A 23,806-nucleotide genomic window follows, 5' to 3' on the forward strand; every position below is an offset into this window, starting at 1 on the left:
AATGGAAAAGAATGTAGTTCTCTACAGATTGTAAAATCAAAACGGTTTAATATTAGACTTTGACTTGAGTTCTTAATTGAGGTAGAGACATTCATAGACATAGTGATACAAGTTCAAAGTTTGTGTGAATTTAGCTCTGCTACTTCAGTTAATATTAATGAAAGTTGAACAGTTAAATGGTTGTATGGTGGGTGCACTGTGGCTGGTTCTTCCCAAAAATTGATCAGTGGCAAACTTATTTTAGATGTGTTAAGTATGTATTAGGCTTAGAGTAGGTCATGACTGAGTTTAAACAGAAGCCAGGGATTAGAATGGGAGCGGCATACAAAGCATTACTTTTCTGGTTGCTCAAGTCCAGTGAGGCCTTAATTGAAACTGTCTTCATTTTGTTTACAGGGATAGTTGTCACATAGTGTCATCCATCCCATTTTGCAGTCTGAGGAGGGCAAGGTCTGAGCCAGCATGGAGACAGAATCTCCTCTTAGAGGAAAAAGTAATTTTTTTTTTTTTTTTTTTTTTTAAATCATTGTAGTGTGGAAATCAGGATTGGAGTACATATCTTAAAAAGCCTGCCAACAAACGTTTCTGCACTGGCATTTTTCTGATTTTTCTAATAGCAGCTACTGACCTGAACAATGTTAAACAAATACAAATAGGCATAAACACCTTATGTATACCCTTAAACCAAACTCAGCATGCTGTTCTGTGTATGCCACCTTAACAAAACTAGCTACTTGGCTGGTGCAACAGAGTAAAGCAAACCCACACCATTCTAGCTTTACCTATCAACATATTTAACCCTTGAAATGAGGGACTTTGGACAGTTTAATCAGGGGTTGGCAACCTTTCAGAAGTGGTGTGCCAAGTCTTCATTTATTCACTCTAATTTAAGGTTTTGCTTGCCAGTAATACATTTTAATGTTTTTAGAAGGTCTCTTTCTATAAGTCTATAATATATAACTAAACTACTGTTGTATGTAAAGTAAATAAGCTTTTTTTAAATGAAGCTTCTTAAACATTTTAATTAAATTAAAATGCAGAGCCCCCCAGACTGGTGGCCAGGACCCAGGCAGTGAGAGTGCCACTGAAAATCAGCTCACGTGCCGCCTTTGGCACGCGTGCCATAGGTTGCCTACCCCTGGTTTAAATGCTACCTTTTCTATACTATTGTACTCATGCTGACTTTTCTTGTCTGATTCTTTTAGCTATATTCAGACCTTGTGTTCCACTTCCCTACTTCCCCCCTTCCTTCCCCATACCTTTATCATTCCAGTGTTCTCTTCGTACTGTGGAAGAGGAACTAGGTAAAGGTGTGAAGTCTGTACAACCTTCAGAAGACTATGAAGCAATAAACAGTATTCCATCTTTGGAATCTGTTTGTGAAGTTTTCAGCTTAAATTGAAGGAGAGCCTAAAATCTGAAGCCCATTTTCATTTCCTCTTGGGAAATCCCTATTCCTGCATTTAAAAAAAAAAAAAAAAAAGTTGCTTAAGCATTAATCAGGATGTTTGCCTAAAAGTACACTATCCTTTTAATAAAACTTATGGTATAGTATGCAACCATTATGTTCTAATAATATTTTCTAATTATTTATAGCTTTCTGCCCAACACAATTTACTTCAAGAAGTGCACGATGACAGAACGTGGAATTAAATGGGCTTGTGAGTATTGTACATATGAAAATTGGCCATCTGCAATTAAGTGTACCATGTGCCGTGCTCAGAGGCCTAGTGGAACAATTATTACAGAAGATCCATTCAAAAGTGGTTCAAGTGAAGTCGGTAGAGATTGGGATCCTACAAGCATCGAAGGAGGAAGCAGCCCTTTGATATGTCCAGATTCTAGTGCAAGACCAAGGGTTAAATCTTCTTACAGTATGGAAAGTGCAAATAAATGGTCCTGCCACATGTGCACGTACTTGAACTGGCCAAGAGCGATAAGATGTACTCAGTGCTTGTCCCAGCGTAGGACCAGGAGCCCCACAGAATCTCCTCAGTCTTCAGGATCTGGTTCAAGATCAGTTCCCTTTTCTGTTGATCCTTGTGAAGAGTACAATGATAGAAATAAACTGAACACGAGAGTACAGCACTGGACTTGTTCTGTATGTACATACGAAAACTGGGCTAAGGCCAAGAAATGTGTGGTATGTGATCATCCCAGACCTAACAACATTGAAGCAATAGAACTGGCAGACACAGAAGAGGCTTCTTCAATCATAAATGAGCAAGACAGAGCTCGATGGAGGGGAAGCTGCAGTAGCGGTAATAGCCAAAGAAGATCTCCTCCTACAACCAAACGAGAATCAGAAGTGAAAATGGACTTCCAAAGAATTGAATTAGCTGGAGCTGTTGGCAGCAAGGAGGAACTTGAAGTTGACTTCAAAAAACTAAAGCAAATAAAAAATAGAATGAAAAAGACTGATTGGCTATTTCTAAATGCTTGTGTGGGTAAGTTGTCTGTCTTTTGTTATATTGTGATAGTATGGCGGGGGGTGGGAATGGAAAGTTGCTTACAAGGTGTAAACAAGCTCTCAACATGCAGTTTTGTAACAATACTATAATTTCACTTCACAACAGCACTTAATAAGTGAACTGAATGTTACAGTTCCTGAAATAACATTTAGTGGTGATGCATGGGGAAGTATCTGCAAACTTGACAGAATTTGGCAAGTTATCTTAGAGATAAGTAGAACCATTTTGTGTGGGACTAGTTGCATGAGCTCTTCTGACTTTATGGGAGTTGATACAGAATAGCTGCTGAATCTGTTTATATAAATATATTATCTTTAAAAAAAAAAAAAAAAAAAAAAAAAGTCAAAGAACCAACTTGTGCGCACAGTTGTGTGAAAAATGCTCTACCTGTGTATTTAAAATTGCTGCTCTGTTTACTGTTACAAGATGTACCAGTAGAATCACCAGATGTAGCTTGGGAATATTTTGTAAACAGTGTAGAGCTTCTATCAGCACAAGATGCTCTGTCAGTTGTTAAAAATAACACAAATATGTAGCTCCAAGAAGCTGCATGCATAATACTGACCTTGAAAATGTTGTGTTAACATGAATATCATGTTGTAAATACTTAAAGATTTCTGAAAGTGTCTTATGTACCCAACTGACTTCAGAAATTCAAATACCAATTTTGTTTTGTATTTGAGTGCTTTCCTAAGGAAATTCTGGATAATGCTCCCATGCTGTTAAAGAACAGAGACATGAGAGCAGGGTTTTCTCCAGTTATTGACCTTGTGAGTTAATTTTTGTGATGTAACTGCCCGGAAGTAGAAATTTGAGGCTTATGCATACGAGTAGATTAAATACTTGAAATTTACAATGACTTTGGAGTAGGACACTTCTTTTGAAATTCCAGCTCTAACAATGTTTGTCTCATACCATTCCTTGATATGTCATGAAGCGACTTTATTGCACTTGGCATTGTTCAAGAACTGATTTGTGAAACACCGTTATGTAATCTATTTGGCTGCAAGTGAATGTTCTTATTATGTATATAGATGTGCATTTCAGTCAGCTAAAAGATACAGTGCTCTCCTTTGATGGGTAGAGAGTTCCATGCATAGACTTAAAGCTTTTATGTCCTCCTTTTGAAAGGAGGCATATTCCTCCCTCATATTCTTTCAAATGATGGTGGCCATTAAAATGTATACTGGCCATGTTTTTTCCCCATAGTCGCTTCTTTTCACCATCCCTTTTCCTTCCTCAGATGGAACAGGTAAAAGATTTTTTTTTTTCTTGCATGCCCTTCACGTGCAGAGTTATTGTTAGAGATCCTTTGTTTGCCCCGTGGATGTCTAGTTAGCTTTTTAATGCAATCTTACTAGATGTCAGATTAATGAAATAGGATTTTTTTTTCCCTTAGTGATGTCTGAAAGATAGAAAAAATTTCCTCTGGGATATTCTGCAGTATTTGTATCTTCCTTGTATTCTGAGATTTGAAATATTAAATACTTGAAAAGTTTATGTTCCAGAATAGCGATAACTAAATTGCTGTCTGGTGCAAAACTGCAAAAACAATTCTAGAATATCCTGTACATACACTACTTTGCATAAGGCAATAGTAATTTGCTTGTTTCTTGAATTACTTAAATATGAATATATTTTGAAGGTGCCTTGTTTTAATAAGGTTCTTAGCAAAGGATCAGAGTGACCAAAACATCAGATTTACTCTAGTTACGTTAAGTAAACATGAAGCTTTAAAAGCTTCTGGGGAATCCAGAATGCCAATTGTGAGTAGCATGTGCTGAACTTTGCAGGTCTCATGATGAAGATTTCATGGATTTTCCCGTGATACTTCTTTAAAAGGTAATACCTTCATATGGAGGCCAATGGTTACTACTATCTTTTGCAATTTAAAAAAAATTGCATTTTATGTATTTTGGATTTAATCATATTATATAGAACATATGAAAAATGCTAATATAAAGCTTATTTCATCCAGTGAAAACCACTTCTTAAAGACACAGATAACTATTACTGATAAAATATCACACTTCTGCTTCTGTTGCAGTTCGTTCCATTCTAACTCCTTGACACTGATGTATGAAAGTATCTGAACAAATTTAATTAAGGGCTTGTATATATTAGGAAAGTTGAATCAGTTTAAATCAATTTAAAATCTATTTAGTTAAACTGGTGCAACCCCCTAATATAATTGCACTTAAACTAGTTTAACCCTTGCTTAACTTATCAATGCAAGCTAATATACTTACAAATGAAGCTAAACTTATTTGAGTTAAATTGATTTAAGTGCACCCATGTTAGAGGTTTGCACCAGTTTAACTAGATCAATGTATTTAAACTAGTGCAACAGTTCTGATTTAGACCATGTTTTAACCAAAGATACAAAAATAGGGCAATGAAATAAAATTTTCCAACAAAATTTAAATGCGCAAGAGGGAAACCCATTTTCTACCCCTTTTTTGCTGGTCATGTTTAATATCCTGTGTACCAACTGCACTGTCTGAAGGTCTCCCAGGGCTTGAAAATGGTAATGACTGATTTTATAGATGAGGAAATGTGAGGCGCGCAGGTTGTGGCAGTTGGAAAGAGAACACTGTCCTCCCAACTTCATTGCTCTGCTCTAGCTTCTAGATCATGTTGCCTCTCGAACATTCAGAATTACACTAGACACGAAAAGATTTGCACCTCAACATGGAGAATATGTTGTGCTTTTATACAGAGGCAACAAACTCCAGAGGCACATGTTCTTGATGCAATGATCCTACCTTCAAGGCTATATCTTGGGAAGGGGCAGCAGTTTTGCTCTTGCTGATTTTTGGTTGTCATTGCAACTGCACTTACAATCATAAAAGTCTGAAAGAATTTTTAAAACGTAATTTGACTATTCATATAATCACACCCAATATTTATGTGGAAAAAATGTTGATACTACTGTTCGATGCTATAACTAATTTTGAGATCAGGATGTTGTTTAACATTAGGGTTACCATATTTCCACAATCAAAAAAGAGGACACTGGGAGGGTGGAAGCCCCACCCCCATCCACTCCCTCCCACTTCCCACCCCCTGACTGCCCCCCTCAGAACCCCAGCCCCCCTGCTTCTTGTCCCCTGACTGCCCCCTGCTGAGAACCCCCCACCCTAACTGCCCCCCTAGGACCCTACCTGTCCCCTGACTGCCCCGACCCTTATCCACTCTCATGGGTGGCAGGGTTGTAGAAATTTTGGTGGTGCCCAGAACCCTTCCCCCCCCCCCACCTGCCTAAGGCTCTGGGAGGGGGATTGGGTGGGGGGAGGAGGTCTGGGGTGCAGGTCCTGGGCTGGGGATTAGGGTGCAGGAGGGGTGCAGGGTGCAGGCTCTGGGATAGAGTTTGGGTGCTGGGTGTAGGCTCCGGGCTGGGGCAGGGGGTGGGTTTGCAGGAGGGGGTGAGGGGTGCAGGCTCTGGGATGGAGTTTGGGGTTAGGAGGCGGTGCAAAGGGAGGGGGTGCAGGCTTTGGGAGGGAATTTGAGGGCAGGAGGGGGTGTGTGGGAAGGGGGAGGGGGTTTGGGAGGGAGTTTGGGGATAGGAGGGGATGCAGGGGTGAGGGCTGTGGGTCTGAGGATGAGGGGTTCATGATGCAGGAGGGGACTCAGGGCTGGGGCAGAGGATTAGGGTGTGGGGGATGAGGGCTGGGGCTGAGGGGTTTGGGGCTTTGGATAGGCTCAGGGCTAGGGTGGAAGGGCAGGGTAAGGGCAGCCTGTCTTCCCATTAGTGGATGGGGGACGCTAGGACCTGGGGGCAGCAGACAGCAGTTGCTGCTGGCTCTGGCAGCACAAGCAGACAAGGGAGAGGCAGGGAGGGAGGAGGGGTCCACCGGGGGGGGAGACGCGCAGAGGGGGGTTGGCAGGTGGAGGCCGGGGACCCATCCAACACTCCCCCGCTCCCTGACTGCCCCCCCTGGACTCCCCTTACCATTCTGGCTCCACGTGTAGGCAAAACATGCTGCCCGGTGGGTCGGTTTGTGTGTTACACAGGGCTGCAGACAGAGGGAGGGGGGAGCAGGGGAGGGCTCTGGCTGCTGGAGGCCAATGGGAGCGGCTCAATCGGCCCAGCTGCCCAATCAGCAGCTGCACTCTGCATGGAAGGGAAGGAGGGAGGCGGGGGAGAAAAAACCCCCGGACATTTTAACCTTGTTACCAATTCCTCCCGGATGGCTATTTAGAGACGCAAAAGCCGGACATGTCCGGGGAAATACGGACGGATGGTAACCCTATTTAACATTGTCATTAAATACTTCTGGGGGAATTCTCTGCCCCAAAATTAAAAATTCTGCATACAATATTTTAAAATTCTGCATATTTTGTCAAAATAACACAATATAATCAACCAGTTTCAATTATTTTGGTAATTTATTTCAAAAAACTGTCAGCAAGTATGTCTGTAATAATACAGACAACAAAAAAGATTCAGAAACTGTTTTTGACAAATAGATTCCTTACTAGGCATTTTAATACTAAGCTTTGAGTAAAAATTCACTTAAACTACAATACAGAAACATATTTTCCCCCCACTCCTCAGAAGCAGTGCAAAGGCTTTGAGGAGTCGGGGGTGGTAACATAGGAGCTGAGGAAGAAGGAAGTAATTGCTGGGATGGAGCCTGGGTGTGAACTTGGAGGGTTGTTGGGTGTGGGTGGGAGAAGTATGGAACAGGGATTTTTTTGGGGTAGAGGGATTGTTAGAGAGTTGGGGAGCCTCCCCTATGCAGAACCTGGCTGACCCCTAGCCTCTCCCTCCATCTCTGTGCCCCTACTCAGCCACCCCTGTCCTCGTATGTCCCTGCACCTCATGTGTCCATGCACTCCCACTCGCATTCAGCTGCTAGCTCCTGTGCCCCGCCCCAGTCTGTCCCCCCACTAGGCCTTCTGAACCCCAGTTTATGACCCCCTCCCCCAGCAACTCCATGTTCCCTGCTCTATCCGTCCCCCCATATATCCCATGCCTTCTCACCTGGCCCTGCAGACATGGCCCTGTGAGGAAGGCTCCCTCTCCCTCTCTCTGGCTGAGTGAGTGGGCTGCCCTCTCTTTTGGTGCCATAGCAGCCCCTGGTGGGAGAAAGGTATAATTGCAGTGCCTTCCTGTCTGAATGTATTTTCTGTGCGCAGAATTCCTCCAGGAGTAAAAATAGTTTAGTGAAGTAAGCAACACATTGGTGTGTTGATCTTTGTGAAGACCTTTGTGACTCTAATGAAGCTACTTGATAAAAGTTTAAAGCTGGGATAATCTAAGAAAACTAATATTCAGTAGCCTGTAGTATGGGTTCAAAATATTCATCTGACCTGACCGTCCAAGGACGAAGAACAAGTTTGATTCTGTACTTGATGCCTCATTCTTCTAATTCATTTCCAATTCTCATTCGAATTGCAAAGCTGTCAAAAGAGCAGGCTCTTCCGTTAGCGTATTCTGTATTTTCCAGTAAAATTAGTGCACGATAGTTATAAATGATGTAAAAGTTTTTGCTTTTCTGGTATTTTCTAAAGGGAATCCATTAATGTTGCTTTATAGTTCCAACTTGGCAGACCACCTACTCCCTTTGTAAGTAAATGAGGCCAGATTTCCAGTCCTGGATACTGGGTCACTGTCAATCCTGCAAGTGGTTTACAATTATAATGAGACAAATGGTGATAAAAGAATGTATTTTTTCATTATTTTATTACCTAGTCAAATTAGAATACTTTTAGGATATTGGTATTTTGTAGCATGACTCTTAATTCAAATTGTCACTTATGGTATAGAGATCTCAACTTTCCATTATAGTTGAGAACTAGTAAGCAACATTCTTATCACTCATTAAATAGTTTACAGTTGATTGCTCCATGATAAAATACATATTTTCCTTCTATTTTAGTGAAGTGGTATATGAAAGTTTTAAATGCAAGCAACTAAATACATTTCTTATGCAGATACAGATATTTAGACTAATCTGTAATAAATTTTATTTTGCACTACATCCTTAAAAGGACAGTTAGTTCATTCCTAGAGTGCCAGTATATGCCTCTGGTTAGTTTTGCTTCATCCCTGCCTCTTTCTCTCCCCCCCCCCCCCCCCCCCCCCCCCCCTGCCTGGACTTGGAGCGCTGGGCTCAGGGCTTCCGCTCCGTGCCGCCTCCGCCCCCCCCCCGCCCTGGCTCCTGTCTGGGCTTGGGGCACCCATTTTCAAATTGGCCAGGGCCCATGCGTTAATCCACCACTGGTTGTGACTAGCAGTTATGAGCAGCACTGGGGTTATTGGACCCACCTTCACTTCTGGGAGTCTCCTCCAGCTGCAGAAAGCTCCGCAGAAGTGAAAGTGGCAATTCTGCTACCCCCCTACAACAGCTTTGAGACCCCCTCAGTCCCATTTTGGGTTGGGACTCCCATGGTTACAACACCATGAAATTTCAGATGTAAACATCTGAAATTGTGAAATTGGCCAATTAAAAAACTCTGGCCATGAAATTGACCAAAATGGACCATGAATTTGGTAGGGCCTTATATAATACATGTTCTCTATGACTTGCTGTGAGTCATTAGGGACTTGCAATGTAGAGCATACATAGGTCTGTAAGGATAGTCTTGTAAAGATGGTATAATTGAGCTGAACAGGCTAACAAGGGAATTGGTGCCTTTCTAGAAGTCATGCTTTAGCCGTACAAAATTATTGGGTTCTGTACAGGGTCACTGGGTAACTTAATGGCCTGTGCTATACAGGAGGTCAGACTGGAGGACCTTATGATCCCTTCTGAGCTTAAACTGTCACTATTTATAGCAGGGGCGGGCAAACTTTTTGGCCTGATGGCCACATCAGGTTTCAGAATTTGTATGGCAAGCCAGTTAGGGGAGGCTGTCCCTCTCCAAACAGCCAGGCTTGGCCCAGTCCCCGCCCCATCTGACCCTCCACCCCCGCTTCTCTCCCCCTGACTGCCCCCTGGGACTCCTGCTCTATCCAGCCCCCCCATTCTCTGACGGCCCCCCTGGGACTCCTGCCTCTGACTGCCCCCCACCGCCCCATCCAATTCCCCCTCTCCTTCCTGACTGCCCCACCCCGGGATCCCTGCCCCCATTCAATCCCCCTGTTCCCTGCCCTCTGACCACCCCAACCCCTATCCACACCCCTACCCCCGACCACCACCCCGAACTCCCCCGCCCTCTATCCAACGCTCCCTGCCCCCTTACTGTGCTGCCTGGCGGCGCTACAGTCGCACTGCCAGAGCACCAGGACAGGCAGCCGTGCCGCCCGGCTGGAGCCAGCCGCACCACCGCGCAGCACAGAGCATCGGGTCGCACAGCGCAGCTGCAGAACCGCGGCCTGGCAAGAGCTCGCAACCCTGCCGTCCAGAGCATTGTGCTGGCGGCGCATTGAGCTGAGGCTGCAGGTGAGGTGGAACAGCAGGAGAGGGGCTGGGGGCTAGTCTCCTGGGCCAGGAGCTCAGGATCTGGACAGGAGGCTCCCGTGGGCCAGATGTGGCCCGTGGGCTGTAGCTTGCCCACCTCTGATTTATAGGTAGGGCAGGTAGCGTTACCTATTAACAAGGTTGCCCAACACTTTCCCTGTTTTGAGTTGCTTTATAACTCTGCCAGATTGGCTGAAATTTTCCATGCCTGCTTTCATAGACTCATAAACTTTAAGGTCAGAAGTGACCATTATGATCATCTAGTCTGACCTCCTGCACAATGCAGGCCACAGAATCTCACCCAGCCACTCCTGTATCAAACCTGTGTCTGAGCCATTGAAGTCCTCAAATCATGGTTTAAAGACTTCAAGGTGCAGAGAATCTTCCAGCAAGTGACCTGTGCCCCACGCTGCAGAGGAAGGCAAAAACCCCCCAAGGCTTCTACCAATCTGCCCTGGAGGAAAATTCCTTCCCGACCCCAAATATGGTGATCAGCTATAAACCCTGAGCATGTGGGCAAGACTCACCAGCCAGACACCCAGGTAAGAATTCTCTGTAGTAACTCAGATCCCACCCCATCTAACATCCCATCACAAGCCATTGGGCATATTTACTGCTAGTAGTCAAAGATGAATTAATTGCCAAAATTAGGCTATCCCATTATACCATCCCCTCCATAAACTTATCAAGCTTAGTCTTGAAGCCAGATATGTCTTTTGCCCCCACTACTCCCCTTGGAAGGCTGTTCCAGAACTTCACTCCTCTGATGGTTAGAAACCTTTGTCTAATTTCAAGTCTAAACTTCCTGATGGCCAGTTTATATCCATTTGTTCTTGTGTCCACATTGGTACTGAGCTTAAATAATTCCTCTCCCTCCCTGGTATTTATGCCTCCGATATATTTATAGAGAGCAATTATATCTCCCCTCAGCCTTCTTTTGGTTAGGCTAAACAAGCCAAGCTCTTTGAGTCTCCTTTCATAAGACAGGTTTTCCATTCCTCGGATCATCCTAGTAGACTTTCTCTGAACCTGTTCCAGTTTGAATTCATCCTTCTTAAACATGGGAGACCAGAACTGCACACAGTATTCCACATGAGGTCTCACCAGTGCCTTGTATAATGGTACTAACATAGGGTTACCATCCGTCCGGGTTTCCCCGGACATGTCCGGGTTTTTCAGATTTAAATGGCCGTCCGGGGGGGGATTTCTAATCAAGTAGAAATGTCCGGGATTTCCCCCTTCCCCTCATGCAGAGTGCGGCGCGGCTGATTGGACACCTGGCCTGATTGAAAGCCGCTCGCAGCCACTAGGGGCCTCTAGTAGCCAGAGTCCCTCCCCCGCTCCCTCCTCCCCCACAGAGCAGCGCGGCAGTGTTTGAGTCCACCTGGAGCCTGCAGCTCTCCCTCTGCCTGGTGAGCGGGGGGAGCAGGGCAGGCGGCGGGGGGTGTAGAGGCTGCAGGGGCAGGGCAGGCAGGGGGCGCAGAGGCTGCAGGGCGAGTGGGGAACAGGGGGCACAGAGGCTGCAGGGGCGGGGGGGTGCAGAGGCTGCAGGGCGAGAAGGAGCAGGGCAGGCAGGGGCATAGAGGCTGCAGGGGCAGGGCAGGCAGGGGCGAGGGGGTGCAGGGGCTGCAGAGCGAGTGGGGAGCAGGGGGCACAGACGCTGCAGGGGTGGGGGGGGTGCAGAGGCTGCAGGGCAAGGAGGAGCAGGGCAGGCAGGGGCATAGAGGCTGCAGGGGCAGGGCAAGCGGGGGGGGTGCAGAGGCTGCAGGGCGAGGAGGAGCAGGGCAGGCAGGGGCATAGAGGCTGCAGGGCGAGTGGGGAGCAGGGAAGCACTTAGCAACCCCCAACCAAGATCAGAGCGGGAGGGAGGAGGGGGAATGCAGGGTGCTCAGAGGAGGGGGCAGAGTTGGGGCAGGGACTTTGGGGAAGGGGTTGGAATGGGGGCGGAGAAGGGGTGGGGTTGGGGCGGGGCTGGGGGCGGGGAAGGGGCGGAGTTGGGGCAGGGACGGGGGCGGGACCGGGGCCCTGTGGAGTGTCCTCTTTTTTTTAAATGTTTGAATATGGTAACCCTAACTAACACCTCCTTATCTCTACTGGAAATACCTCGCCTGATGCATCCCCAAGACCGCATTAGCTTTTTTCACGGCCATATCACATTGGCAGCTCATAGTCATCCTGTGATCAACCAATACTCCGAGGTCCTTCTCCTCCTCTGTTACTTCCAACTGATGCCTCCCCAACTTATAACAGTAGTTCTTGTTATTAATCCCTAAATGCATGACCTTGCACTTTTCACTATTAAATTTCATCCTATTACTATTACTCCAGTTTATAAGGTCTTACAGATCTTCCTGTATGATATCCTGGTCCTTCTCTGTATTGGCAATACCTCCCAGCTTTGTGTCATCCGCAGACTTTATTAGCACATTCCCACTTTTTTGCCAAGGTCAGTAATAAGATTGGTCCCAAAACCGATCCCTGAGGAACTCCACTAGTAACCTCCCTCCAGCCTGACAATTCACCTTTCAGTACGACCCGTTGCAGTAGGGTGACCAGACAGCAAATGTGAAAAATCGGGACGGGGGTGGGGGGTAATAGGAGCCTATATAAGAAAAAGACCCAAAAATCGGGACTGTCCCTATAAAATCGGGACATCTGGTCACCCTACGTTGCAGTCTCCCCTTTAACCAGTTCCTTATCCACCTTTCAATTTTCATATTGATCCCCATCTTTTCCAATTTAGCTAATAATTCCCCATGTGCAAAACCGTATCAAATGCCTTACTGAAATCGAGGTAAATTAGATCCACTGGATTTCCTTTGTCTAAAAAATCTGTTACCTTCTCAAAGAAGGAGATCAGGTTGGTTTGGCAGCTTCCTGCTGATTTGTTTTTGGAAGATTTCAACCAAAGTGTTTCAGCTGTTTCTCAGATCAAGGCTAGGGGAAAATTGTTTTGTGAGAAATTTCAATGCTCTCCTTCTTTGGAGTAGGGACTCGAAATTTGGCCGAGGGCAGCTTTTGTGTCAGGAACGTGCCTTTTGCTGTTCCGTGAAAATCTACCCAAATTTGGCTAGGTTGAAACCTTTTGGAAAAACTGCAGTTTGCACATGGTCAGTAGAGACTTGCTAGGTCTTTGTAGCCAAAATCTCCAGAGAGTCCATGGCTCTGACATGTTCCAACCTGGTACTGAGCAGGACTTTTCCTCGGTTGCCGCTCTGGGCTGTTGTGTGCTGGGCACTGTACTGAGCAGGGAGCCTTTCTGTTCTTTGCCTGTCCCTGCTGATGCCCAAGCAGTGTGAAGGAGGAAGCTACCTGATTTGAATGCAGAGGGAACAAGAACCAGACCTGTGTGTGTGTGTGTGTAAGATGAAGATAAGGAGTCTAGGGGTAGAGAGAGACTGAGAGTTGAGGTAGGGGAGAGATTAGGGCTGGCTGGGCAAAGACTGGGAACCAGTGGTATGGGGTAGGCAGGGAGAGGAGGGAGAAATCTGAGGAGAAGCCAAGGGATGTGCAGTGTTGGTAAAGAGAATGGAGCAAGGAGTTCAGAGTGGGGGTGGGGAATGTAGACACCCAGGGAGGGAGGTAGACTTGGGCTATGTCTAAACTGCAAAGAAAAATCAAGGGCACTGAGTCTCAATGCTCTGGCTTTGATTCAGGCTTATGGAGCTTGGGCTGTGGGGCTAAAAACGGCCATGTAAATGTACTTGGATCCCTTCAGGCAATTCAAGGAATAGTTAAGCTAATTGTCATCTATTCAAAGGGTGAGGCACAGCAACTTCCTTAAGTAGGTGAAGTATTTTCTCTGTATAAATATGAGAACACAGCCCTATTTACCATGGTATTGCCATCTGCCTAAGTACAGAAACCCTGAACTTGGAAAGCTTTTCGTTTAAGTCCTTGCCTAAACTAGGGTCTTGTCTATGCACAGTCTTGCACATGATTAACAAAGTGTTTTTAATCCAATTTAGTTAGAATGCAGGTTTGTGTGTAAACATTCTTATTTTAAAGTGCTTTCTTTCAGTTTAGCTTTTTCCTATTTAAAAGGAAAAAAAATATTAATCTACACCAAAAAAACCCCACAAACCCACTCTAAGAACTTATACAGAAAATTGTCTTGTTTTTACCATGCCATTATAATTAAAGCAGTTCAACCCCCGCCAGTGTGGACACAGCTTTGCTGATATAAAGATACTGACCTCAATGTAGTTATTCCCATACATTTAGGAAAATCTATTGATATTGGATACCTTTGTATACATAGCTGTTGACACTAGAAGCTGTACCCACTTTAATTATTTTGGTTAAAAACCCACCCCAACCCAGACCAAAACAGTTAAATTGGTACAAAACCAGTGTGTAGGCCAGGTGTTAAGGTTAGAACGTATTGGCTAATTGGCTGCTGACACAATTTTCAACATTATGTTGATTGTTGAAAAAGATGCTGGTGGGGTGTCCACACTAGTGCTCTGAGTGTTGCTGACATTAGTGGGAAATGTTTTGATAGTTTAATGTAAACAAGATCTAGGCCCCAAAAGAGGTCTTCTGTTGAATCCAGGGAAAGCCAGACTTGACATATATGATAGTTCGTTATAAAGTTACAAAACAAAAAACCCTGTCAGGTTACCTTTATATATCATAGAAGGGGGAGGGAGGGAGGGAAAGGCAGTAACTTAACTTAAAACAAAATAAACTCCTGTGCAGGCTGCCTTTTAAAAATGTTAAGCATAGACATTTTTAGCCCAAAGAAAAAATATGAACACATGGAAAAAGAGTTGTTGAAATGAAAGTTGGACCATATCCTTAATCATAGCAATAGTTGCCTGCAATTGCTGTGATTCGTATCTTATTAATCACTTCCAAAGACATTTTTTAGAAGCTGCTGTATGACTTGTCCCTACTGGCTTTGCAGTAGCAGTTAAGTAAGGCTCATTCCCTGAGTTGTGCTGACATTATTGCTGGTATTTAAAGGAGGTTGTAAATAATTTAAGCTCCTTAGATGCTAAGGAAGGGGGAATCAGTTTAGATAAAGCAATTTTGCAGAGCTTCCAGATGAATGCTGAAGGCAACAGAAAAAGCTTGACCCTTTAAAACAATTCTCAATTTTTTTTTAGATATCCTTCTTAAAATCATGTCAGAATAGAATATCCTAGTATCTGGTTTCTTGAACCTACTTTATAATACATTCTCTCATGTAAATTTGTCCAGACACATTCCATTAATTGCTAATTCTGTTCAATTTTGAAAGATGCTTGTCCATGTTTGCGGAGTCCCTGTAAAGTTGTCAAGACTTTTTTCTAAAATGTGCACAGTTTTGCAGGTATGAAGGATCCTTCTGTTCATAGTGCTTTAAAGGAGTGTTTTAAATAGGATCAACTCACACAGATTCACCTGGTTTATGTTGCTAACATGCTGGTACAGAGACAATTCCTTCCACTTTTCCTTTTTGCTGTAAAAATCGTATTTGTGTCCTGTCTTTTAGTCTAGGAACTAGAAAGTTGGCTTTTGGTGAAATATTTTGTTCCTTGAGCAAGACTGATCTACTTTCTCTAGATAAAATGGGCCATCTACAACATAAACTTAACCTTTCTGAAAGCCACTTTTTTCAATAAATAGGCCTGCCATATGCATGAAGTGGACCAGATTTATAAATCTGGGTATGAGCAATTGTGGGTATTTCTGTATACGTAACTTATGTAAACAGTTGTGAGCATACATTTTGCAGAGGACGTGTAAGTGGATTTCTTGACTCAGTTAGCTAACATGGTCGACATATTTGGCAAATTGAATGTACTGAACCTAATACTTAAAGGTAGGAATACAAATATACCTGATATGAAAGACAAAATCAGGAAATTCGTAAAGAAGCTTTTTCTTTGGAGATACCACGTTGAAAAGAGAGTTAAGTGTTATCAGACTTTAATTAAAAAAAAAAAAAAAACACCCAGTGAAAATGATCAAAATGCTATTAAATGAGTTAATATTTGGTTTTTGTCTGGATTGTATTCCCATTTTGAGGATTTTTTTTCTGGAGCTGTAGATATATCTGGTGATATCAGTTGAATTTGAAATCTGCTTGTTAACAGTTGACACCATTCCAACATTAAGTATCTTGGCTCAAGATTTGACACACTTTTGTGTGTGTGTGTATTCTTTTCATCATTGAGGTGGATGGAGATCTCTATCTAACCTGTAATAGAGAAAGCAAGACTTGGCAGTTGCTGCCTATCCCCAAGAAGGGGTCTTGGAAGTTCCTGGCAGTTGGAAAAGAAATGAATAAGACTCTAGAACAGAAGCAGCAGGGACTAAATGGGCTGGTAGGGTGGAGCAACGTTTCAAGAATGAACAGGCCAAAGACCCACAAAGCCACTGGACAGGCATAAACAGTCACTGCTCTTAATGGTAGTTCTGCAGGACTGTCATGCGAGCTTTCACTCCCAGGCTCAAATACAGAAGGAGCTAGTTTTTTAAAAAGGAAAAAAGTATAGGTGTAAATATGGAATATTCTTAAAAGGCAAATGCCTGTCCTATAGTGTGTGACATTTAATAGCACAAAATGCAGTGGGTGGTGGTACCAGTGTATACATTTGAGCACCTATCGGAGATGAATCCCAGTTTCTTCATCCCAACAGAATTATTCTGAAACAGAATAGGAAGAAAAGATATGCTTAGCTTCTAGTCAACTGTACCTTTTAAATTATTAAAAACAAAAAAAACTGCTTGGGGTAGGGGGAAATCATTCTCTTCCCTAAAGAGTAAAACTTGGGCTATTAGAAAACGTGGAGTATGGTATACACCAGGGGTGGCCAAACTTACTGACCCCAAGGCACATATGACAATCTTCAGAAGTTTGAGAGCCAGAGTGTGCCTGTCAGGAATTGGGGCTTCAGCCCCATGTGGCACGCCTGCCAGGGCTAAAGCAGCGGCCCCTACCTGCACTTCCTAGCTGTTTGCCACTACCTCTTCACACGGAACTAGCACCTGGGAGCCGCAGGGAGGGGCTGCTGAGGGTGGGTACTGAACCTTTAAATCCCCCCACCCCCCCCCACACACACCCACTCTCAGCAGGTACCAGTTGTCTCTGGCAGAAGTCCTAACCCCACTGCAGGGTAGGGATGTAAATACCATTTAAACAGTTAACCATTTAAACGGTTAACCAATGAAAGGGCTGATCTGGCTGGCGGGGGATGGGGCCAGTGGGACTGGCACAGCCCGGGTGGGGGTTAATGGTTAAGGCTGGTTAACCTTTTTACATCCCTACTGCAGGTAGGTTGAGGGGAGGGATGGGATGTGTGCGACTCTGTGAGTCGCACTTTAACTGTAAAAGAGCTGCATGGGGCTCAACCACCACTGATATACACAGAAACAGACAAATGCATTTCTTTTCATCTTGGTTACTGACACCAGTTTAAAAAGGGAATATTGTTGTTTAGAAAGGCTGTAAGCACAGAATAAATATTTTATACAAATACTTTACATGACAGTTGATCAAGGAGTTACAGTAAGTATTATGTATGACCTAAGTATTAGAAAGGCAATTCCACATTGAATTCTTCTCCTCTCTTATCTTATATATTAGGATGGAATGTCAATGTCACATTACATTTTCTTTGTACAAGAGTATTTTTTGTGATAAATGGCAAGATTTAAAAAGTTGTGTTTGAAGGGATTTGTCAAAACAAACTTTTGCATATACGGAGTACACTGAATTTTGACAGGCTTTAAGATAAACTGCAGGCAGAGTTGTCAAAATAGAATTTTGTGATGAGTGGCCACTTTCATCATCCTTAGTCAGATGTAAGGGCTATATACTATATTTAAACCAAGTGTGTCATCTGATGGTCCACAACACCAAGCCTTACTTGGATCACAGGCTCCTACTCTGACTTGGTGTCCTAGCATATGCTTGCTGGAGCATGGAACTGGTCTGGTGGGTAAGGTAAGTGCAAGACTGCAGAAAACTTAAAACAGCTGTGTGAGCAATTTTGCTTTTGTTAAAGACTGGAGTCCAACGGGCATAGGGAAACGGTGTGAAATAAGGTAGTTTGATCCAGAATCATATCTTCATTTTAGATAATAATGATAATGTGCTTTGTGTGTCTTCAGGAGTTGTAGAAGGTGATTTAGCTGCTGTTGAAGCATATAAGTCATCAGGAGGAGATATTGCACGCCAACTTACAGCAGATGAAGTACGCCTGCTAAATCGCCCTTCTGCTTTCGATGTGGGATACACACTTGTACATCTGGCCATACGTTTTCAAAGGCAGAATATGCTAGCAATTTTGCTTACAGAGGTGAGTTACTTTGGCCCTTGTTTAGATCAAATAAAGTTTTTACGTAACTACCACAGTTTGCAATCATTGCATTGCAACTTTCTTTGCTAGGTAATGAAGACAGACAAATGCATGAGTAGCTTCTTTGTGTCTTTTTTCAGTTTGATTTTTTTTCAGCAATAGTTCTCTTAAAACAGCAAGACTGTCATACCCACATATCTGACAAGAAACTTTAAGATATAAGCAGTCTGGTCATACTTCCTGACCTTATTGCAGTGGAAGTAAACTACTTTGCTGCCTCCTGTGCTTTTGGCTGGGGGAAAGGAAATGCCTCTAGAGCAAAACACTTACAAACACTCGATGTATCTGAGTGTGCTGAGGAGTTGCAGCAGTTCTTGCTCCAGAGTGCACACAGCACAGCAAGGGGTGGTGCATGGCAGGAGCAGGTATGCAGCTGCTGTGCCAACTCCACAGGCAGGAAGAGGAGAAATGACTCGACAGGCAGAGGGCAGCGGTGTTGTGGGTGACTCTGGTTTGGTGGAAGGGGTTGCGGGTGGATTGGAAAATTTGCTCCACTTGGGGTGGAGTCAGGTTAGGTGTTCTTCGGTCCAAGTTGGACCTAAAAATTAGGCCTGAACAGACAGCGCAGATGGGTCAGATGATATATGAAGTTCACCTAGAGGCACTGCTTAGATTCACCCCTGTGTACTTTCAAAACTACCTCCTTTCAGGGAAGAATTACTCAACAGAGCCTCAGTTCACTCCCCTTCCTGCTTAGAGCTGAATCAGGAATCCATGCAACTTTTAAGGACAATCTAATGAGAAAAATTACTCTTACTGCAGGGTTGGGGGATTAACTTTCCCAAGGAAGCTAGTGTATGGGAGAAGGGTGATGAGATGCACATAATGTATCTAAAGCCTGGGGGTGAGGAACAAAGCAGCAGAAGAAAAGACTAGTGGGAAATTTTCAGGAAGTCTTAAGAACTGTGTGTATTTGTGTGCAGTTAGTACATGCAACTGCACATTTAAATGATGAGGGACGTGTATGTAACTGGTTTGATGGATAGATTTAAAACAAAGTTAGCTTCACTGAAAAATCCTGTATTTTTGATTTTTGTCAGTAGCAATTTTTACCTGCAATAGTTGTGAAAATGTGTACTGAAAGCTAGCAAATAGTAGTAATACTGCTCCCTAGGTTTGTCAGAATGACCCCTTTAAAATGCATGTCTTCCAAATATCATTTTAAAATATCTCTATTGTGTAGTCCAGATGTGTACCTGATGTTAATATTTGACCTTTATCACTGAATTATTTTTCCTGCCATTGATGGCCAGAATCCTTCAGAATATGTGTGGTCCATGTATAGAGTCATTTCCCCCCACTTATTAGACTTCTGGCAAGTGGGAGGTAAGAAATGGGAAATATTCAATATGGGGTATAGAATCCCATGTAATATAAGGAAGAAATTTACAAGAGGATGCTAAATTGTAATCAGTACCCATCCATAACATCAGGCTTTTTCCTTTTGTCACCATGTGGCCTCAGTGGTTTTAGTTTGGATCAGCATTATATGAACCATCATTTTGTTTGCTTCTGTTCTCTAATTCCACCCCACCCCATCAGCCATCTGTTCAATTTCGTGTTTTGCTGGATTCAAGGCTGTTATGTGGTGGTCAATTTAGTGCCTGTTAGTTTCATAATGCATAAACAGTATTTGCATTCACTCCATTTATGATAGCTGTTGACTTATTTGTAATGTCTTTGAGGAGATTGATATTTATACTAATTTGTGACCACCTTGCATCTGTCTTGATGGGATCACTTTTTCCCTCAGAGTTATGTTCCTTCCAGATTCCTTTCTGATAAACAACTTTAAATACCTACTCTATCCCTCTTTTCCTCAAAACATTTTCTATGAAATGTTATCTAAAGCCTAACGCTTCTTACTATTTTTGGTTAAATATAAATAGCTATCAGGTGAAATAAGTCTGTTATATTACAGGTATCGCAACATGCGGCAAAGTGCATTCCAGCAATGGTGTGTCCAGAGCTTACAGAACAAATCCGGCGTGAAATTGCTGCATCTCTTCATCAACGAAAGGGAGATTTTGCTTGCTATTTTTTAACTGACCTCGTAACATTTACATTACCTGCAGGTAATTATGAAATGCTCCTCACTTTGGTAATGATGCCTTTGTTACTTTAATTGTGTATGAAACTACCAACACATTTTGTCCCCCTTCTTCCCCCTCTCGCTCCCCTAATTTTTCTGATACAACTTTTGTTAGCACTTGCTACACAATAGTTCTTAGGCTTTTTCTGGTGCTTTTTAAATATGCAAAGCTCTTCACATATTTCAATCCTCGCATCTCCCCTGTGAAATAATCTACTATTGTCCTCAGTTTAGAGATGGGAAAATTGAAGCAAAAACGATGTCTTTCCAGAATGAGTCTGTATTAAAGTTGAGGTTGGGGATCAAGTGTGCCTGGTTCTTATTTCAGTGCTCAGATGACTAGATTTTGCCTCCTTCTGTAGTTCTGTAATTTTTAGTCTTCCTTTTTTAAAACAAAACCATAATGATTGGTTTTGAGACTAAAACTACTATTCAGATGCATCCTGCGTTTTTTTTCTTAACTGTAACGTGAACATTTCCATGTATCTTCAGTTTATTCTGAGATGGCATGATCAAGAAGAACATCAGCTGTTTGACACCTGACTATTTGTGAAAGTATATTTAGAGATGAGCATGCCTCAATCTTCAATTAAGTTCCCTTGACTGAATATTTGATCATAGAATTTTCATTCTAGTTGAATGAAGTGAAGTTTTTGTAATTTACAGTATGCATCAAGCAGTAAAGTCTGTGTACAGCATTTTATGTATAGCATTAGTTATAGCCATCATAAAAATGTTCCATTTGAGCTTTCCCCCAAATTTAAGTAAAATCTTGTTTTCCATGATATTATATTATATTAACTGGCTGGACAGGGAAAAAGGGAACGTAATTATATTGCAGAAACTGGTCCTGGACTTGCTTGCAGTAGGAGATTGTTGGCTATTACTTCTCTAGAAATATTAATCCTTTTATAAACATGGCTTTAAACTGATGTTTATTTTTATACCGTGACCCTAGATTATGAAAGTACAGAGGACATGCTTCCAGGTCTGGCTGTCTTCTCACCTAAAAATGCTCTTGATACAGTAAAAGCTTTGTTATCTGGCATGTTTTGTGAATGGGGGGGTGGTGGATTAGTCAAAAATTCCGGTTAACGAAGAGTTATACTTACCAATGAAGGGAGGAAGTTTGGGTGTGGGAAGGGGCTTGGGGTTGTGGCACGGGAAGGGGTTTTGGGGTGCCGCATCCAGGCAGCGCTCACCGTGGGTGGCTACTCGCAAGTGTCGACATGTCCCTCCAGTTCCTAGGCAGAGGCGCAGCGAGGCAGCTTTGCACACTGCCTCCACCTGCAGGAGCTGCGGAACCAGTGCTCTGGGTGGGGCTGGGGCAGCGAACAGAGCCTCCGTGGCCGTTCCTCTGCCTATGAGCAGCAGGGACATGTCACCGCTTCTGGGGAGCCATGCAGAGCCAAGTAGGGAGCCTGTCGGCCCCGCACCAACCGACCGGTGAATGGTGCTGACCGGAGCTGCCAGGGTCCATTTTTGACTGGGTTTTCTGGTCCGAAAACTGGACATCTGGCAACCCTATTGAAGATTTATATTGGGAGATATCAGAAATGGTGGTTTCTAGAGCTTTCCGGTTGGTAAACTGCCAGATAAGCATATTACAGTAAAAGCTGTGTTATCTGTCTAGAATTCCCTCTTCTGAATCCTTGTGAGGAAAACTGCATAGTGACTTTCTCTGTTCCGTTTTGTATTCGGTCATTTAAGCTATTTTTCCAACAATAGGTAAACAGTGGCTGTAGTGCACTATGACCATTAGGAGGGGTCCACTGTACTCCTATCTCACAACAACAGAATTGCTCCCCACTGCAGAAAGTAGCATTTATGGCTACTGCATTTGTTCTGATTCAGTGGATCATGTAATGTGAAGCGGACAATCTGATAGTGTCGTGTTGCTAAAGATTTTTAAAAATAACTTTCCTTTAATGTTTGTTTTTTTGGGGGCGTTCGGAGAGAGTACAACTGAATGTTTTCACAATGCAAAATGAATATGCAGAGCCCACTGGAACAGAACAGGTTGCCTATATCCAAAAGTGAAAATAGTTTCTGAAACTCGTTTTATTATAAAATTTCAGTTTTGAGGAGTGTAATTATGTATTTTTGCCCTTATTTATCGCAGTTGAAGTATATTTGGGGTGCTCCAAACTGTGTACATCAATGTTTTATCACATCATAGGTTACAAGAAAATTTGTCCCGTAAAACAACCATTTGCCTTATCACAGGATACAATCATTTTTATTGCAGAAGTAGGCCTTCCTAAAGGGTATGCAGGCAAGTAATAGCATGTTGGACTTGGTGTGTCCATGGTATTAGAAAAATGACTTTCTATTTACCATCTGCGCTAGATCAAGGTTGTCCTAACACTGATATGGAAACACTCTTCTTCTCTACTTATTTCTTGCTTTCTCATCTGGTTCCCTACTTCACTGATTCCACTGGAGCAGATCATTGGTGATCTTACAGGTGTCCAGAAATCCTTTGTGTCAGGTCTCTTAGTGCTTTGAACGCCATGACCAGCCAGCATAAAGGATTTTTAGCTTAGTCTGGGATCTGGAGCTTTGGGCCACACATGGCTGAACGGAAAATAGCAAAGCCTTATTAAGGAATTAGTGGTTAAGGAGGGTGAACAGTAAGAATCAGCTAATCAATAACTGCACACATTCCATATATCAGTACTCCTCCATTTTTAAATGTGTTGGTGTTAAGCAATTTTTATTCATTGTTCCTTTTCCAGATATTGAAGACTTACCACAAACAGTCCAAGAGAAGTTATTTGATGAAGTACTTGATAGGGATGTTCAGAAAGGTAAGTACTCGTATAGAGAGAGAGAGAGAGAGAGTTATTACTAGAGCCCTGCAAATCCGTGGGTATCCACTTTATATCTGTGGTCCATTTTTGTGGATAACAGCTCGGATGTGGATACGAATTTTGTATCTGTGCAGGGCTCTGGAGCTGTAGCACAGACTCACCAGGGCAAGTGGAGAGACTCAAGCTCCCCACAGCTGCTAGCATGGCTCTCCCTGACTCGGCACCACAGCCTGGCCATGATAAGGGGCAGGCAGCTATGGGGAGCCATGGCGGATCCTCCACCTTCCCTGGGCAGGGGGGGCCCAAGCAGCTCCCGGCCTGAGTCCCTGCCTCTCAGGCCCTCCATCCAGGCCAGGTGGAGGGTTTGCCACGGCTCCCCACAGCTGCCAGCCTGGCTCTTCTCGTGGCGTGGGCTCCCCAGCTGGGTTCCATGCTGGCCTGGCCTGGCCTGGGGGGAGGGGGAGTGGGGCCTTGGGGAGGAAAAAGGGGGGAAGGGGCAGGGGTCTTCCCCTGTGAAAAGCGGACAAGTGAGGCCCCCCCCACCCACCTACCCCCGTTGCGGTGCCACTGGTCATTGCTGCGCTGTGACCTGTGGAGCTGTTTAGAGCCCTGCAAATCTGCGGATACACATTTTTTGTATCTGCGCAGGGCTCTAGTTATTACAAATAAA

At 43.6% G+C, this 23,806-nt stretch overlaps 1 protein-coding gene across 2 annotated transcripts in view; it reads left to right on the forward strand.

Annotated features, from left to right (window-relative positions):
- Positions 1-23,806, forward strand: part of ZRANB1 (zinc finger RANBP2-type containing 1) — a 75,082-nt gene that overhangs the window by 30,671 nt on the left and 20,605 nt on the right. Inside the window, exons 2-6 of one of the 2 annotated variants that reach the window (XM_024210675.2) lie at positions 397-493; positions 1,597-2,447; positions 17,984-18,171; positions 20,153-20,306; positions 23,062-23,133. In XM_024210675.2, the coding sequence (XP_024066443.1) occupies positions 1,634-2,447; positions 17,984-18,171; positions 20,153-20,306; positions 23,062-23,133 (1,228 nt within the window). In that variant the 5' untranslated portion in view covers positions 397-493; positions 1,597-1,633. The remainder of the gene's footprint in view (positions 1-396; positions 494-1,596; positions 2,448-17,983; positions 18,172-20,152; positions 20,307-23,061; positions 23,134-23,806) is intronic. The other variant, XM_024210667.2, reaches the window with a different exon arrangement.

The sequence above is a fragment of the Terrapene carolina genome, unplaced genomic scaffold (assembly GCF_002925995.2).
Source record: "Terrapene carolina triunguis isolate 2854851 unplaced genomic scaffold, T_m_triunguis-2.0 Scaffold95, whole genome shotgun sequence".
Taxonomy (NCBI): Eukaryota; Metazoa; Chordata; order Testudines; family Emydidae; genus Terrapene; species Terrapene triunguis.